Source organism: Otolemur garnettii, unplaced genomic scaffold (assembly GCF_000181295.1).
Source record: "Otolemur garnettii isolate 467f Iridium unplaced genomic scaffold, OtoGar3 scaffold00007, whole genome shotgun sequence".
NCBI classification, from domain to species: Eukaryota; Metazoa; Chordata; class Mammalia; order Primates; family Galagidae; genus Otolemur; species Otolemur garnettii.
Genome location: NW_003852402.1, coordinates 17,606,881 through 17,622,335, shown reverse-complemented (window position 1 = coordinate 17,622,335; position 15,455 = coordinate 17,606,881). Strand labels below are relative to the sequence as shown.

At 47.3% G+C, this 15,455-nt stretch overlaps 1 protein-coding gene across 1 annotated transcript in view; it reads right to left on the bottom strand.

Annotated features, from left to right (window-relative positions):
* Positions 1 to 11,323: 11,323 nt before the first annotated feature.
* The window catches only part of NT5DC3 (5'-nucleotidase domain containing 3), a 59,106-nt gene continuing 54,974 nt past the window's right edge, over positions 11,324 to 15,455 (bottom strand). Inside the window, exons 13-14 of the mRNA XM_003783295.2 lie at positions 14,413 to 14,477; positions 11,324 to 12,742 (exon numbers count right to left, since the gene is read on the bottom strand). Of these exons, the coding sequence (XP_003783343.1) occupies positions 12,490 to 12,742; positions 14,413 to 14,477 (318 nt within the window). The 3' untranslated portion in view covers positions 11,324 to 12,489. The remainder of the gene's footprint in view (positions 12,743 to 14,412; positions 14,478 to 15,455) is intronic.

The window sequence follows — 15,455 nt, the reverse complement described above, 5'->3', positions numbered from 1 at the left end:
AAGAGGCAATGAGTAGAGAAAGTAGATTAATGATTGTCAGGGCAGAATGAGGGGTGTCTGCTAGCGGACACAGGGTTTCTTTTAGGGTGATGAAAGTATTCTGGAATTTGATAGGAGTGATGGTTGTACCATCTTATGAATAGACTATGAAATACTAAACTGTACACTTTAAAACTGAATTTTATGGATGTTAATTATATCTCAAAAAATTTTTAAAATACGTGATAACTACTAGAATTAATGAATCATCTTTCCAAATCTTAGAGGTAGGCTGGCCTTAGGGTCTTTTTAGCACAATTAACCCATCAAAGAAGGATGAAAATGTACCTCCCATTTGGAGTCACTGCTAGAGTCCTGAACCCCTTCCTCCAGAAGGCAAAGGGATACCTCTACCCAGCTATCCAGCCAGGCAGAGTTAAAATTAACATTCAGGATGCTCAAGCCCAAGAAATTGTTTGAAAAGGACTATATTATCACAGGAAAGCTTTCCCACAAAACCGAGACCTGCTGCTCCTTCCCCCTACCACTTAAAGAGGCCAGTTTTGGGTTTCATCCCAAGACAGGAATCGATGGAGCATAGGAAGAAGCCAGGGCATGGACACACTGGGGACTGCGGAATCAAAACAAGCCTGAAGGCGGAAGGGACCCAGAGCTGCCCTGGACTGTGAATGCCCCTCCGCTGAAACTTGGCACTGTGCCCCCTTGAGGCCACTGCCCCCATGTGTAATCTACTTCCTTGCTACCCTGCAACTCATCTCCCCTAGAAACGCACGAGCTGTCACAGTTGAAGATGGCCTGAGACCAGCAGGCTCCAGTGAGCACTGGGTTTCAGGGAGGCCTTTGACACCCTACAACGCCCCTACAAGTAAAGCAATTCCACTGTTATATGATTTATATATGGCTTTCTTCTCGAAATTATTAGGGAGCCTGGGTGGGTGGGAGAGGGGTCCAGGAACAGCCAGAAAACATTTGAGAACCACTGACCCAACCATACTTTTCCTGATGAGAAGCAGAGGCCCAGAGAAAACGTGCACAGCCACAAGGAGATGATACCGGAGGGGATGTGGGTAGAGGAAATGAGCTTCCCTCTCCCCAGGCCCAGCTCCCTCCTCCCCACAGTCCCTGGCCCAGGGCTCACATCCCAGGGCTTACATCTAGATTTCATTAGGGAATGATGCTTCATTTCTCCCCATCTTCCGGTGGAAGATCCCACCTGACAATCTCACCCTCTTTTTTATCTGTTTTCTACAGCCTGAGTTCTTAAAGTCTAAACATCTTATTTATTTTATATCATTTTACCGAACACTCTGAATACAAAACTCACCTGGACCCACAACTTCCTGAGCACCTTTAATTCCACACCTGCGATGGATCAAGTCCCCAGATGGAAAAAGCTGGCTCCAATTGAAGTGCACAAAACAAAATCCCAGGCCTTCAGATGTGAATCGCTGTGGAAGGCAGAGTCCAGGCCGCCACCCTGAACTTGCCCCCTGTAAGAACAGCAGATAAGTCATGGCCAAGTAAGAGGAGAATGCAAAAACTTCCTGAGGGATTTTAGCATTAGGTTGCCTCTTAATACAAGCAAAATGACATCTTAAAACAAGCCACAGGTTTGTAAAGAGAAGAACACTCAGCAAAGTCGCTTATTCACCTAGTCCAGACCTATGTATTTTTCTGTTATTATCTCAAGCTCCTGTTGTGTCTATTTCTCAATAAAGCTACTATTAGCTGGGATCCTCACCCTGAGGGGCAGACAAGAGGGGTGTGTGTATCTTCTTAGAAACACCTGAGCCTTACAAAAAGAGGCTTAGGCTCCCTCACTTTGTGTTTTGTTTTGAGTACTCTGTCACTCTGGATAGAGTACCATGACATCATCATAACTCACAGCAATCTCTAACTCCTGGGCTCAGGCAATCCTGCCTCAGCCTCCCAAGCAGCTGGGACTACACGTGCCCACACCATGCCCAGCTAATTTTTCTACTTTTAGTGGAGACTGGGGTCTCTCTCTCTTGCTCAGGCTGGTCTGGAACTCCTGGCCTCCACCAATCCTCCCACCTCGGCTTCCCAGGGTGCTAAATTACAGGTGGGAGCCATCACAAGTGGTTGCTCACTTTGTATTTAAGGGAACAACATAACCAGCCTCACAAAGTTATCAGAGAGGATACCTGGAAAAAGTAAGGTCTAAGGTAACAGAGGTCTTCTCAAGGAGACCCCAAGGACACACTTACGAGGTTCCCCCCACCCCCACCATGGTGATTCAGCTCTTAGGAATCTGTAGAAACTTAACTTCCTGGGACCTGGAGGCTGACGCTTGCCTCTGCTTCTGTGAAAGCCTGCAATTCTGTAAAAGCCGAGCCCGCTTCTCCAGCTTCATTCAAACCGATCAATGAAAAAGGTACCTGTGGCAGGAACTTTATGACTGGGATAAAAGGGAGAAGACTGAGCCAGCGAGCTGGCCATTTTGAATTCTCCTGTGCTGTTGCTCTGCTGGCTGAAATAAAGCCCTTACTCTTTCAAACCCAGTGTTTGGGTACTCTCTCTCTCTCCCCGGGGCCTCATTTTCCTGCAACAGTTAAGGATCAAATATTAGCATTACTGTCGCAATGAGTGAGGTGTCGAAAACCTAATTCTAAATTAGCTTAAATGGCAATTGGGATTTAGCAGCTGGTGAGCCTAGAAGGCCCACAGGAGGGAGGCTTCAGGGTTGATTCCATTCTGGGGCTCTGTGACACCACTGAAGACCTGGTATCTTCCTGCTCTCCCTTCGGAGGGCTCCAATCACCCTACAGCAGACTTTAACAGGGGACAAACAGGCCTTGTCACTTCCACACTTTACACCCACATAGACAGCATACCATTCAGGGCACAGCCTCTCTCCCACAGGAGTGCTCAGAAGACTCCGGGGGCTCCTCTCCCACCACTGCTCTTCCTGCTTCCTTGGCACACAAACTTCCACTGGAGTCCGAAAATGCCTCATGCAATAGGCCTGGGCAAAAGGGATGGCGTCATCCAGATTGGCTTAGCCCAGGCAGGCCCTTGCAATCAACTTCTCCGAACAAATGCATGCACTCAGGCCCTCTGCGTGGGGGAGAGAGTGAAGTGGTGTTAAATTACTTTCCCTTCCCAACTCTTGGCAACACCTGCCTCTCTACAACTGAGCTTGGGAACAACAGCAAGAGAGAATTCGGCTCCCAGCAAATGTGATTGCCACGGAGCACAAGCAGGGTCTTATCTGTCATGTCCAGGTCCCACACCGGAGCGAGGCCCAGAGGCCCTCAGGAAAGATCTGTGCAGCAAATGGAGCTTGGAGAGTGCCGGGTCAGCGGGACCAACCCCACAGGGGTGCAGCTGACAAATGCTGTCTCACAGCCCGGTCATTACTGCCCAGCTGGTGGACACAGGACACAGACTGGAGGACGTGACAAGGCTACCACTGTGGGTCACCCCCGCTGACTGAGGCTCGTGCCAGAGGCCTGTTACAGCAGGGATATGGACTTGGGCCTTCAGCCAAAATCTCTCTGGTTTTAGGATCTCGGAAGGAAAAATTACCTCACCCAACTACTTACAAAGAAATTCTGAAACATTCTTCACTAAGGATGTGTTAGCTTCTTAATTGCTATAATTACCTTAGAAGAAAAGGTGTGTGAGAGGTGGGATGACAATTTGCCTCTACTTCTCCTTAGCATTGGTATTTTTGCTTTGGGGAAAAAAAAAATTTTTTTTTTTTTGGAGAGATGGAGTCTCACTTTGTCACCCTTGGTAGAGTGCCATGGAGTCAGCCACAGCTCACAGCAACTTCTAACTCTTGGGCTTAGGCAATTCTCTTGCCACAGCCTCCCAAATAGCTAGGACTACAGGTACCTGCCACAATGGCTGGCTATTTTTTATTGCAGTTTGGCCAGGGCCAGGTTTAGAACCCACCACCCTTGGTATATGGGGCCAGCGCCCTACTCACTGAGCCACAGGTGCCTCCCTGTTTTGAGAAGAATTTAAGGCAAAGGATTCGGTGCAGGCAGGTTCAGCCTTCTCAGTGGGACTTCCTTGAAAGGTGACTGCACAGTCAGGAGGCCACTTCTCCCAATTTGCACTTCTTCATCCAGACCCAGCTCTCCTCCTTTGTGACATTACATGTGATTCACAGAAAACATCGCCTACCCTCATACATAAAGATTTGTAATCAACGTTCTATAACAGAAAGACAAGGTAACTTAAAATATGTATTTACTCAGTAAAATTGCAGGGACAATTCCACTAAAAGACATAAGGAAGAAAATTACAATTGCTTAACTCTGGTTGAAATTTTAAAGAAGACAATATTCAATTAAGTGACCTTTGGTTATAATTGATATTTTTAAATAAAGTTAAATAAGCACTATTGTCTGAATGTTTGTGTTCCTGGCCCCAAACTTAGTATGTTGAAATCTTAACCCCCATGGTGACAGTATGGAAGTTGGGGACATTTGGGGGTGATTAGGTTAAGTGAGAGGAGGCCTCATGAAGGGACTAGTGACCTTATGGAAGGAGCCCCAGAGAACCCCCTCGCTCCACCCACCATGTGAGGTGTCATGAGAAATTGCCATCTATGAACTAGGAAACTGGCCTCACCAGGCCCTAAATCTGCCCGCACCATGATCGTGGACCTCCTAGCCTCTAGAACTGTGAGAAATACATTTCTGTTATTGCTGGAGTCCCTCTAAGACCTGTGGAACTGGTGAGATCGACTAAAGAAAAGTAAAGTCAAAAGCCATGAGAGATAAAGAGACAGGACATGCAGAATAGAGTTTTCAAAGGTGGGAAACCTCAGTGACCACCACTAGCTTGTGGGTTCGGTGAATGGTCCTGAGTGTTGGTTCCACTCAGCTTTTATTGAAGGCTATTATCTCATTTAGCCCAGAGGGTGAGCTGAGGAAAGAAACCAAAATGTCATAGTTTCTCTGAGTAAGCATGTTAGTTCTTATTCTACCTATAATCATTAAGGGTCTGAGCAGCCTTAAGAAATTCGAAACCTGAGCCTTCTGTGGGGGCAGCCTCCTATCTGTGGTCACATGTACAGATTCCTTGGGGGAGGTTAATTCCCCACTAGTTCACTGTGGCGCAGACATGATGACATCCTGTTCCTCTGAAGGATTGGTGGAACAGAAGAACTTTCCTCTGATCTCCACCTCAGAGGTGTCTTCCTCTGTTGATTAGGGTACAAGCCCCCCCCGCACCCCCCCCGCCCATATTTCAGGGCTCCAGCTGTTCCCTTGATCTCTGCCCTGACCATAATACAAATCCCCACAATGTGAGTTTGCTTTGACTATTATCTAGGCAGAGGACCCTACAATGTGTATTTGCTTTGACTATTGACTAGACAGGGGAAGGCCTGGTTAATGTTCACTCCCAGGCCCATACACAGCCTCCTTCTACAGCCATTCTTTTCTTCAGAGTGTTTACAGACCCAGCCAGTATCCCTTACAGGCCAGGCTTCTAGTACAAGCAGGAACTGCTCAGGTAAGTAATTTAGCTGCTGGTTTAAAGGTAAACTAGCTAAACTGTTTTTATTACACCTTGCTCAGCTTGTTTTTCCCTTTTTCTGGGGGTGTTCTCCCTTGCCAAGAAGAGGGTCTTTGGTCCCATTCTGCCTGCATGTTATTTATAAGCTATGCCATGTCTGTTGTTTATTGTAACAGCCCAACAGACTAAGCCAGTGAGGATATTCTCACACATGTGCATCTGTAGAATCTCTAGGAAAATTACAACTACAAATGCAGACCGGCATGTGTGAGGTTCACAATTCAAATGCCAAGAGGGGCACTGTCATTGATTTACATATAGCTGCATTCCTGGAAAATTCAGTACATTAATAGTATGGCAAAAAAATTCTTTGGGAGGCTGGGCAACGTGGCTCATACCTGTCATCCTAGCACTCTGGGAGGCCGAGGTGGGAGGATTGCTTGAGCTCAGGAATTCCAGACCAGCCTGAGCAAGAACAAGCCCCCATCTCTACTAAAAATAGAAAAAGTGGAAAAACTAGGCAGGCATCATAGTGGGTGTCTATAGTCCCATCTACTCAGGAGGCTGAAGCAAGATCACCGAACTCATGAGTTTGAGGTTGCTGTGAGCTATGATGCCACGGTACTCTACCAAGGGCAACAGAGTGAGACTCTGTCTCAAAAAACAAAAATTAAAAATTCTTTGTGAAATTTTGTAAATTTGTAAATTTCTTTTACCTGTAAAACTTAGGTTCTAAGCTTAGAAAATTCTAAACAGGTCCCACCTACATGTATGTCAGCAGGACCATCAAGGACATGTGGGCAGGGGACCCTGCTTCCCCGGGCAGAGCTCCTCCTTGTAATGCAGAAAGTCTGGTGTACCTGCTCTTCACCTTCAACATGTCAGCAGTGCCCTCCCCAACACTGTGACACTGATCAGCCTCCCACCCACCTGGAATGTACTCCACACATTCCAGTACAGGCCAGGGCGGGGGATCACTGCTGGGGACAGAGGGAAAGGCTGGGCTGGGCAGATCTCAGACTCCCCTCTCTGTTGTCTTCGTAGTCCAAATAACTTCATCCCACATCATCAGGATTTCTGCTGAGCCAAGTCCAAAGTCCTGGAAGCCTTAAAAGTATCTCAGAAGCTCGTTCACAATTCCAAATTGAGAAGCACCCTCCGTTTCTGCCAGGAAGAGCAGCTTGTCACTTCCTCCTGCATGACATGCTGTGATGGGAGCAATGCCAAGTTTCTAGGAAATCACCTCAAAAAGAATGTGGAAGGTGGGCACAGTGGCTCACACCTATAATCCTAGCACCCTGGGAAGCCAAGGAAGGAAGATCCCAGAATTCAGGAGTTCAAGACCAGACTGAGCAAGACCCAGACTCTGTCTCTCCTAAAAATAGACAAATTAGTCAGGTGTTGTGGCAGGTACCTGGTAGTCCCTGCTACTTGGGAGGCTGAGGTAGGAAGATCACTTGAGCCCAGGAGTTTGAGTTGCTGTGAGCTAGGCTTATTGCCATGGGCACTCAAGCCTGGGCAGCAGAGTGAGACTCTTTTTTTTGGAGAGAAAATACAGCACAGATCTGATATTGAGTCCACCAATTCCCACCATTACAGGTGCAAAAACAGCTAGTGATTAAAAGGAGGAAAAAGCCACAATATTCATAGGTGTGAATAAAATAAAGGTATCAGCAAAATGAGATATCAAGGATTTTAAGGTATTAAACATACTTTAAAATTTTTTTTAAAAAAAGATCTTCAAATTATTTATAAATTATCCAAAACCCAGTAGTGAACTGACTTCATAACACTCCCAGTTCCCTATTTCCTTTCCTTAAAATATCTCCAGCTTTCCTGGTAATCCGATACAAACAAAGATGTGAACCATCAGCTTCTCCTTGTTCTCCAGGAGAGAAGTCCCTGTGGTGGCCCATTTCCAATCATTTGCTGCCCACGGTGGCTGACTTTCCATCTGGGACATAAGTACAATCTTCAAGCTCCAGAAAGAGGCTGGAGATTTGTGTGTCTGCTGAGGGTGGGTATGGGGAGAACCCATGCCTCTCACCCCTGCTCTCAGGAAACCATCCTTTTTGGAATCTATTAGGATTTTTTTAAGCCAAGACTTCCTTAATTTCTTTTAGTAGAAATAACTTGAAGCTCAGAAAACAACACTGTGGATTCGTTAGAATTCAACATGGCTTTGAGGCCAACCTAAGCACTCGAAACAGATGACAGACGATAAATGCAGATGATACAATTCCAACTTTTATTTGGCAATAAGTTTAAACAGCACAGAGCACATAACGTCAACATTTAAAATAAATAGCGAATTCACATGAGAATAAATAGTGAAGTCTACCTAATATGCATTCATTGTGCCTGGTATCATACAGGCATAATGTGTCATTCCATTAAATCATTAGAAAAGAGTCTTCAAAGTTGGAGCTCAAGGCTGCAGGGCCAGAAACAGCAGAGAACCGCTGTCCCAGGTCAGGTTCCCAGGAAGCAGACACCGAGCTGGAGATTGGCATGCGGGTAAGTTTACAGGGGAGTGAGTGCTGTGGGCCAGGCAGGGCAGGGGAGGTGCTGGGCCCCAGTGCAGCCACAGTGAAACCTCGCCGCCACCAGGTCACCTATGAGGAGCTCTGGAGCTGGGGTGGCCCTACAGGGTTCTCCAGAGTTCAGGTGGGAGGCCAGGCCCTTGCACTCCACAGGAAGCAGTCAAGGGTAACCAGCAGGAAGGGGGCATGACCCAGGCAGGAGGACTCTTCAGCAGGGGGAACTCCCAAAGAGGGCTGACAGCCTTGAATGGCCCCACAGCACACCCAGCAGTGGGGGAGGGAAGTCCTTCAGTCAGTCCTTCAGTCGGGAAGGGTCATCTGGGCAGCTGAGCCCAGCACCAAACAGCACACGTACAAACTAATACATGAGAGGTATATTCAATGAGCACTCGAGCTGCAGCCCAAGTGCACGCACTGGCCAGACGAGTCAACATGCCAGGAAGCAGCTGGTAAGGGATCACAGCAACGGACCCGCAGACCCACCGTGAGCCCGGGCGTCTGCACGCTCTCCGGAAGAGAATCTCGCTCTTGCCACCAACACAATCCACTACAACAGGGGCCAGCAAGCCACAGCTTGGGGGCTACATCCAGCCCACAGCCTATTTTGGTAAATTGGGTTACAATGGAACACAGCCTTAAGTAGCTCCCATTCCCAGAATAGGGCGACAACCAACTGGCCCACAAAGCCAAGACTATTTCCTATCTGGCCCCTTATAGGGAAACTATGCTGACCTGCAGGAGAGGAAATTCACTCCTTTCCCTTCCCTTAACCCACTGGTAGTGAACTTTGAGCCGAGCTCCCAAATGCTAAGGCAAAAAAATAAATAAATAAATTGGTACAAAAGGAAATGGATATGAAGAGGGTGAAACAGAGGCTGTTGGCTGAATGGGGTAATCAAGGAACCCTGCATCTGGCTGATTCAGCCTCACAGCAGTCTAGACAAGGGCTCCAAGTGGGTGTTTGGCAGTAAATGGGCATTTGGAAAAGTAGAATTCCAACACTGAGCACCCTCTCTGCTGCTTAAAAAGGCCTTTTGAGAGCAGGAGAGAGGAAAAGCCATTTAGGGCACTCCAAGCCCAATTAGCTAGGAGGCGAGATTACTTTTCATTTCTCCTTTGTGATAATTAAGAGAGCTGATGCTGTCAAAGCAACCAGTGATTTAGTCTGGACAGCCCAAATCAGTAAGAGGTGGTTTATGTTGTATGCTATCAAGGGTGAAAGCAGAAAATGCAGCTAAAGAGGAAAAAAAATTCTTTATTAAAAAAAAAAGGGGGAAACAGTAGGAGGAAAGTGACCGCTGTAAGCCAAACACCTAAAATATTTTTAAAACTAGGTTTCATCTATAAACCCAACTCTGAAAAAAATAATCGCTTAGGCAAGTCTCTTTCACGGGACCTGCCATGGGTACCGTGAGCCTTGCTGAACTGTCACAGCTGGCGCGGGCTGCCCTGTACTACAAACTTGGGTTCACGTTATTCTAAAAAATCAGTCTAAGCAATGTTAAAACACAATTAATTTTCTAAATGTTCAAACTAAAGTTATTCCAATTGCTTTACAAGTGGATTGTTTAAATGGTCGAAAACAGAGTCACGTCCCTAGGACCAATATGCTGTCATCAACAGGCACACCAGAGAACCAACTAGAAAGAATGAAATGCCCGGTGCAGTGTGCCGGGTCCCAGCCGAGCATCATGACAGAGGTGAGTTAAAATCTGTCTCGACTGAGTGTGGATAAGGATGAACAGTGAAGTGGGGCAAGGTCCCTGTCCTCCATATGAAGATGGCCATGCTCAGCTATGTCACCACAACCAGGCACACGGCTGGTGGCTCTGGGGCAACAGACACCAGGCTGTGGCCACACAGTAGATCACAAAACTGCCAAGCTCAACGGCCCAGAAACCCCAACTCTCCTCAATGGGAATAACTGTAAAATTCATCCCTTATACCAAGAAAATATATTTCTTCTCCAAGGCTTAGGTCACCTAACCGAAACACTCATGAAACCAGGTTTTCAAAATAGTTCGGCTTCGTTCTTGTGTACACAAAACACCTTGTTTCTAGAACCTAGTAAACAGCCAATTAATATTGGATTCGATAAAAACCAAGAGTTGTTTTTTAAACAATATCGACTTCCTCACTCTGCTTCTCCGAGGCAGAAACTCTAAGCCAAGAGCACCAGTGCATCTTTTAGGACCCCCCACACTGGGTGTCTCCTGCACCCATTAAATGCCAGCCTCCAATATACACTGATGATGGAAATACTTAAGAGCAAACAAACATTAAACAAAATGCCTACCTCATTCCAAAAAAGGAACAGACTACTGTGCTTTCCTGTGCTTATAATAAAATGTAGAAGAAGGGCCAGGAGCAGTGGTTCACACCTGTAATCCTAACACTCTGTGAGGCCAAGGTGGGTGGATTGCTGAGCCCACAGGATTGCTCTGAGCCAGAGCAAGACTGCATCTCTAAAAGAAGCCAGGTGATGTGATGGGTGCCTGTAGTTCCAGCTACTTGGGAGGCTGAGGCAAGACTTTGAGGTTGCTGTGAGCTGAGACGCCACAGCACGCTACTTAGGGCAACATACTGAGATTCTGTCATATAGAACAGAAAAGGAGACTAATTAGGTTAGGTCACCTTCACCAGCACAGTTAAATATAGCAAAAATATCACAAGTAAAATCCCATTATACGTGGTAGTAGGTGGCATTACAAATGATATTACAGAACTTGTTTAATTTCCGCAATGTGGCAGAAATAGCCTATGAAATGCCAAGTCAGCATTTCATGCCTAGCTGATCACGATACATTCATTTCACTAAAAATGCTGAACAAGCAAGCACGCTCCACAAGCCCCCTTCGTGTTCCTGCCGGCCCGTAGATTTAAGCGTACACACCACATTGCCACAAAAGCTTAAAGCCAGTTTGAGCAGTGCCAGATTGGGCTGACCTGAACAGCAGTACTTATGAAGCATATGCAACTTAAAATATTCCTAGCAGCACCGTAACTGATGACAGCAGACATTCCTACAGCACTCAAGAGCGTGCAGTAAATATGCACTTTATGTTGAAAGAGATTGTAAATGGAGACATCATGGATTCTTCTCTCAAAAAAAATGTATATATAGGTATGTGCACTTGTGCGTGCCATTTGCCTGCCCTTGAACGGAAACGAGAAAAGCTCAGTCAGCTATTTCTAACTCTTAGCTTGCTTACAAAGTCCTTCATCCTCCCCCACCTTAGAACCCTCAGACAAACCATCCTAACTCCCAAATACCCCAAGAGCACAGCAGGAAAGAAATCCAGGGAGGACAAGAGTTGGAATTTGGCTAAGCCACAACCTCCTTCCTCCCATGCCCAGAAATGGCTACCGCAGTTGGCCAACCTCTAGCAGAAAGCAGGCATCTGGTCTGTTTCCATCCAGGCAAGGACTGGCTCTGATGATGCCCATGTTTGAACTAGATTCCAATTCAACCCAGCAAGTGGCGTGGTGGGCATTTCATCACAAGGACACTTTGCCCTGTGTCATTTTCTTTCCTCCAACAAGCACATTAGACTAACAGTGCAGGGGCGTTTCTGGGTTTGATGCCCTCCTGAGAGACCCACTGATGTTTCAGTTCCTCAAACCCACTGGTTTCTCCCAGCGTTATCCCACTGAAGTCTGTTCTGCTGGGGGAAGTGGTTTTAACCAGAGCTCTTATCTCCTTGCCTTCCTTCCCTGGGAAAACCCCACCCAACACTTTTGCACCTTGTGTCCATCCCCAGTAAGGGGCAGGGCGCAGGAAATACACACTGGGGAGGAAAGGGCCCAGCGGCTGCAAATGCTCTGGTTCTTTCTCACGGACGTTCTTCCAAGGAGGCTGCGTTGTCTTTGATGCAATGCGCCAGGATGCCAGCTGTCCGTACCTAGTGATCTGGGGACTGGCTGCCATTCGGGGATCATCGCTGCTACTCAGGGCAGTGTTTGCTCCGTGGAGCTCGCTATGTCATGGGCTTTCTGCGAGCAGTTTGTCTGTGCACGTCATCGTGTACCTGCAGTTCCACTGCACTGCCCGTGCACACTCAGGAAATGCTCCACAGAGGAGCCAAGAATCATTTCCAAACTTGACCTCTGGCATACAGAGATGGCATCCGGTGTTCTCTCCTATCCCAGAAAAACTGACATCAGTGCCAGGACCTTGGTAAACCAAAAGGTGGAATCAGAGTTTCAGAAGGAAGCTTGCGCTTCAGCCCTGCGTGGAGAGGGCTCCCCACGGGCGGGCTGCTGGCTCCCGTCTTAGCACCCTGGGGAGCAGTAGTCTCCCCCAGGTACAGAGTGAATATCAAAAGGGGTGTCTGTACCTTTCCTGGAAGCGACACTCAGACCCACATAAAGTCAGGGCCATCATGCCCACCCTACTTTGGGGAGGGGGTCACTGTCTCTGGCTTTTTCCCCAGAGTGGGGGGCCCCTCAGCTACTTGGCCCGAGCCTCCTGCAGGCGAGGGGCTCCGAAGGTGGAGGGCATGTCAGACCACGCGGGCAGCTCGTGCTGCAGGGGAGTCCTCCGGGGGTAGAAAGTGTGGTTGACGTCGTAGTTCAAGAGGCAGCTCAGAGACGCCATGTAGATGTCGGCGAATCGCGACAGGCGCCTCAGGAAGTAGGTTGGGTTCTGGTCTGTGCGGAACAAGCTTCCAAACTGGGCGTTGAAGAAACTTTTGGTCATTTCTCTGAAGACGCAATTAAAAAAAAAAAAAAAGGCAACAGAGAATGATTCAAAATTGTTATAAAATTATTTAAATCAAAATCACTTGTATTTAAAAAATAGGATTGATTTGATAGAAAAATTAGTCTAGGGCAGCCTCAGCTCCTAATCAAGAAAAGTCTGCCTACCTATCTATCCAAAGGACTCTGATGGCATTACCCATTCGTGACACGAATGGGAACACTCACGCAAGGCTCCACTTTCAAAAGCACACGCCCCCTAAGTACCCACGCCCCTTCTTTCCCAAACCAAAGCCCAGGAGCCAGGAGCTGCTCCCAACAGCACACACAAGAGATATAAATGTCCTCAGACCGGGATCGAGACCCGCCCTTTTTGAATAAGAACTACAGAACTAAGTAAGGTGAGAGGACTGTTTTATAGGAGGCTCCTCTCCCTCATCCCCTACAGCTTTCAGAACCCCCCAGCCTCCTGGCAGCCAAGGCCGAGGACTCGACATCCCCAGCCCTCCTGCACACAGGCAGATGCGCACACCTCTGACACCAAGGGTCCTACACATAGAATATTCCAGCAAAATGGACAAACACCATTTCACTGAGGATAGAACAGTTACAAACGCAGCAAAAAATACCATTGCTGACACTGTGTGATAAAGCTGTGTGATAAAAGCCACTGGCTGGTAGTAGTTGGAATAAGACCCAGAAAGCCAGTTCCCCGAGAGGGAGAAGGGTCGAGTGCAGTAGCCTCGGCTTCTGCAGAACCCAAGGGATGGGCTCACTGTCTCCTCTCCACGCTGCCACGACACACACACACACACACACACACTCGCCAGAACTCAGCAGCAACCACCGTTTCCACACCTCAGATGGCTGTGGCAGGGGCTGGGGAAGGGTGTGCCCAGAGTAGAAATGTTTGTGCCATGTCCACAGACACGGCGCCCTTCTCAGGGGAGCATGACCGTCCACAAAGCCCCTTTGGAGTCCCAGTCCCTCGGGACATGCGTCTGCCGAGCTCTTCTGACAGCAGGCAGGGCATCCTCCCAGTCAACACTCTGCCCTCTGACTATGTACACATTCCTGAAAGAGCCACAGTTACAAAAAGCACCAGGCCTGTCGGAGACCTAAGAACTCCCTGTGGGTTCAGAGCCCAGCTCCAGCCCTGTCCCAACAGCCACACTGCGCTACCAGCATCACCAGCAACTGGGTGACCAGCTGCCTCAACGGGAGGCTCACATGCAGACAGGGAGAAAGGATGAGAGGAGGAGGCGGTCTCTCTCCCTGTGGCCTTCTGACAAGGGTGAGGCCTGACAATGGTGATGGCTGGCCTCGGGGACATGTCACCTGTCACAAATGGCAGGTAGATGATTCTGGATTTGGGGGTGGGAGGAGGCACATTCATACCCGGGAGCTGGAAAAGGACGTTTCAAACTCCTGAGCTTAGGCAGTTCCACCCCAAGAGTTTGAGGTTGCTGTGAGCTATGACACCAGGGCACTCTACCAAGGGCAACAAAGTGAGACTCTGTCTCAAAAAAATAACAAGTAAATCAAAAAGGATGTTTCAAAGAGCACATATGCCTTGGGCTGGCCCTAGGGAATGTGCAATGGCTGAGCACACCCAGAGCAGAGTGGGGGTTCACCAGAGTGGGGGTTCACCATAGTCAAGATAGGCCGCCCTTACCTCATCTCCTTTCTTTCTTTTTTCCACTCCTGCAAAACCAGCTGCGAGTCAGCATCTCTGTGAATCTGCAGGACACAAGCCAATTATTATTCTTTTAAAAATCCAGGTTAACATGAGGGCACAGACTATTAGGTTTCATTGCTTGTGTTTGTTACATAGAGGCCAAGTTGTAGTTGAGCCCCTCCCCCAGGAGGTGGGCCGCACACCCCGACATTGTGCGTGCTGGGCGAGAGCACACCAATCCCCTCCCTCTTCCCCCGCTCGAGTTCAATTGTGTTTTTCTCCACAAGCTAATTATTCCAACTTTTTTGATTTCAAATGAACTCATTAGGTAAGAAGAATTTTTTTTTTTTGAGACAGAGTCTCAATAGGTCACCCTCAGTAAAGTGCTGTACTGTCATAGCTCACAGCAACCTCAAGCTCTTGGGCTTAAGTGATTTTCTTGCCTCAGCCTCCCAAGTAGTTGGGACTATAGGCACCCACCACAATGCCCAGCTATCTTTTGTTGTTGTTGTTGTTACAGTTGTCATTGTTGTTTGGCAGGCCCAGGCCGGGTTCAAATCCGCCAGCCCCAGTGTATGTGGCTGGCACCCCAACTGCTGAGCTACATACAGGCGCTGAGCCAGGTAAGAAGAATTTTTTAATGGTAAGCTTTTCTTGGAGAAGCTTTATGTTTTTAAGTCTCAGAGGCAGGCACTGGCATGAAATAATATATTTGCAGACAACCCAGTTGAAAACCTGCCTTCCTCACTAAAAAAAATAAAATAAAAAGTTCTACATGTCCAACATTAGATACGTGTTTTAACAAATTAAGATATAGTATTACAAAGCTATTAAACTATCAATAAAGACTATTTATAAACATAATACATATGTATATACAAAATATGTGTATACTTGTATAATATCTCACACACGCATATTACATATAAACATATTTATACTTCCTATTAAACACATCCTATATGTGTATAAACATAATAGCATTAAGTGGAAATAGCATGTATAATTGCAACCACATAAAAAATGGGCATACATTTGGA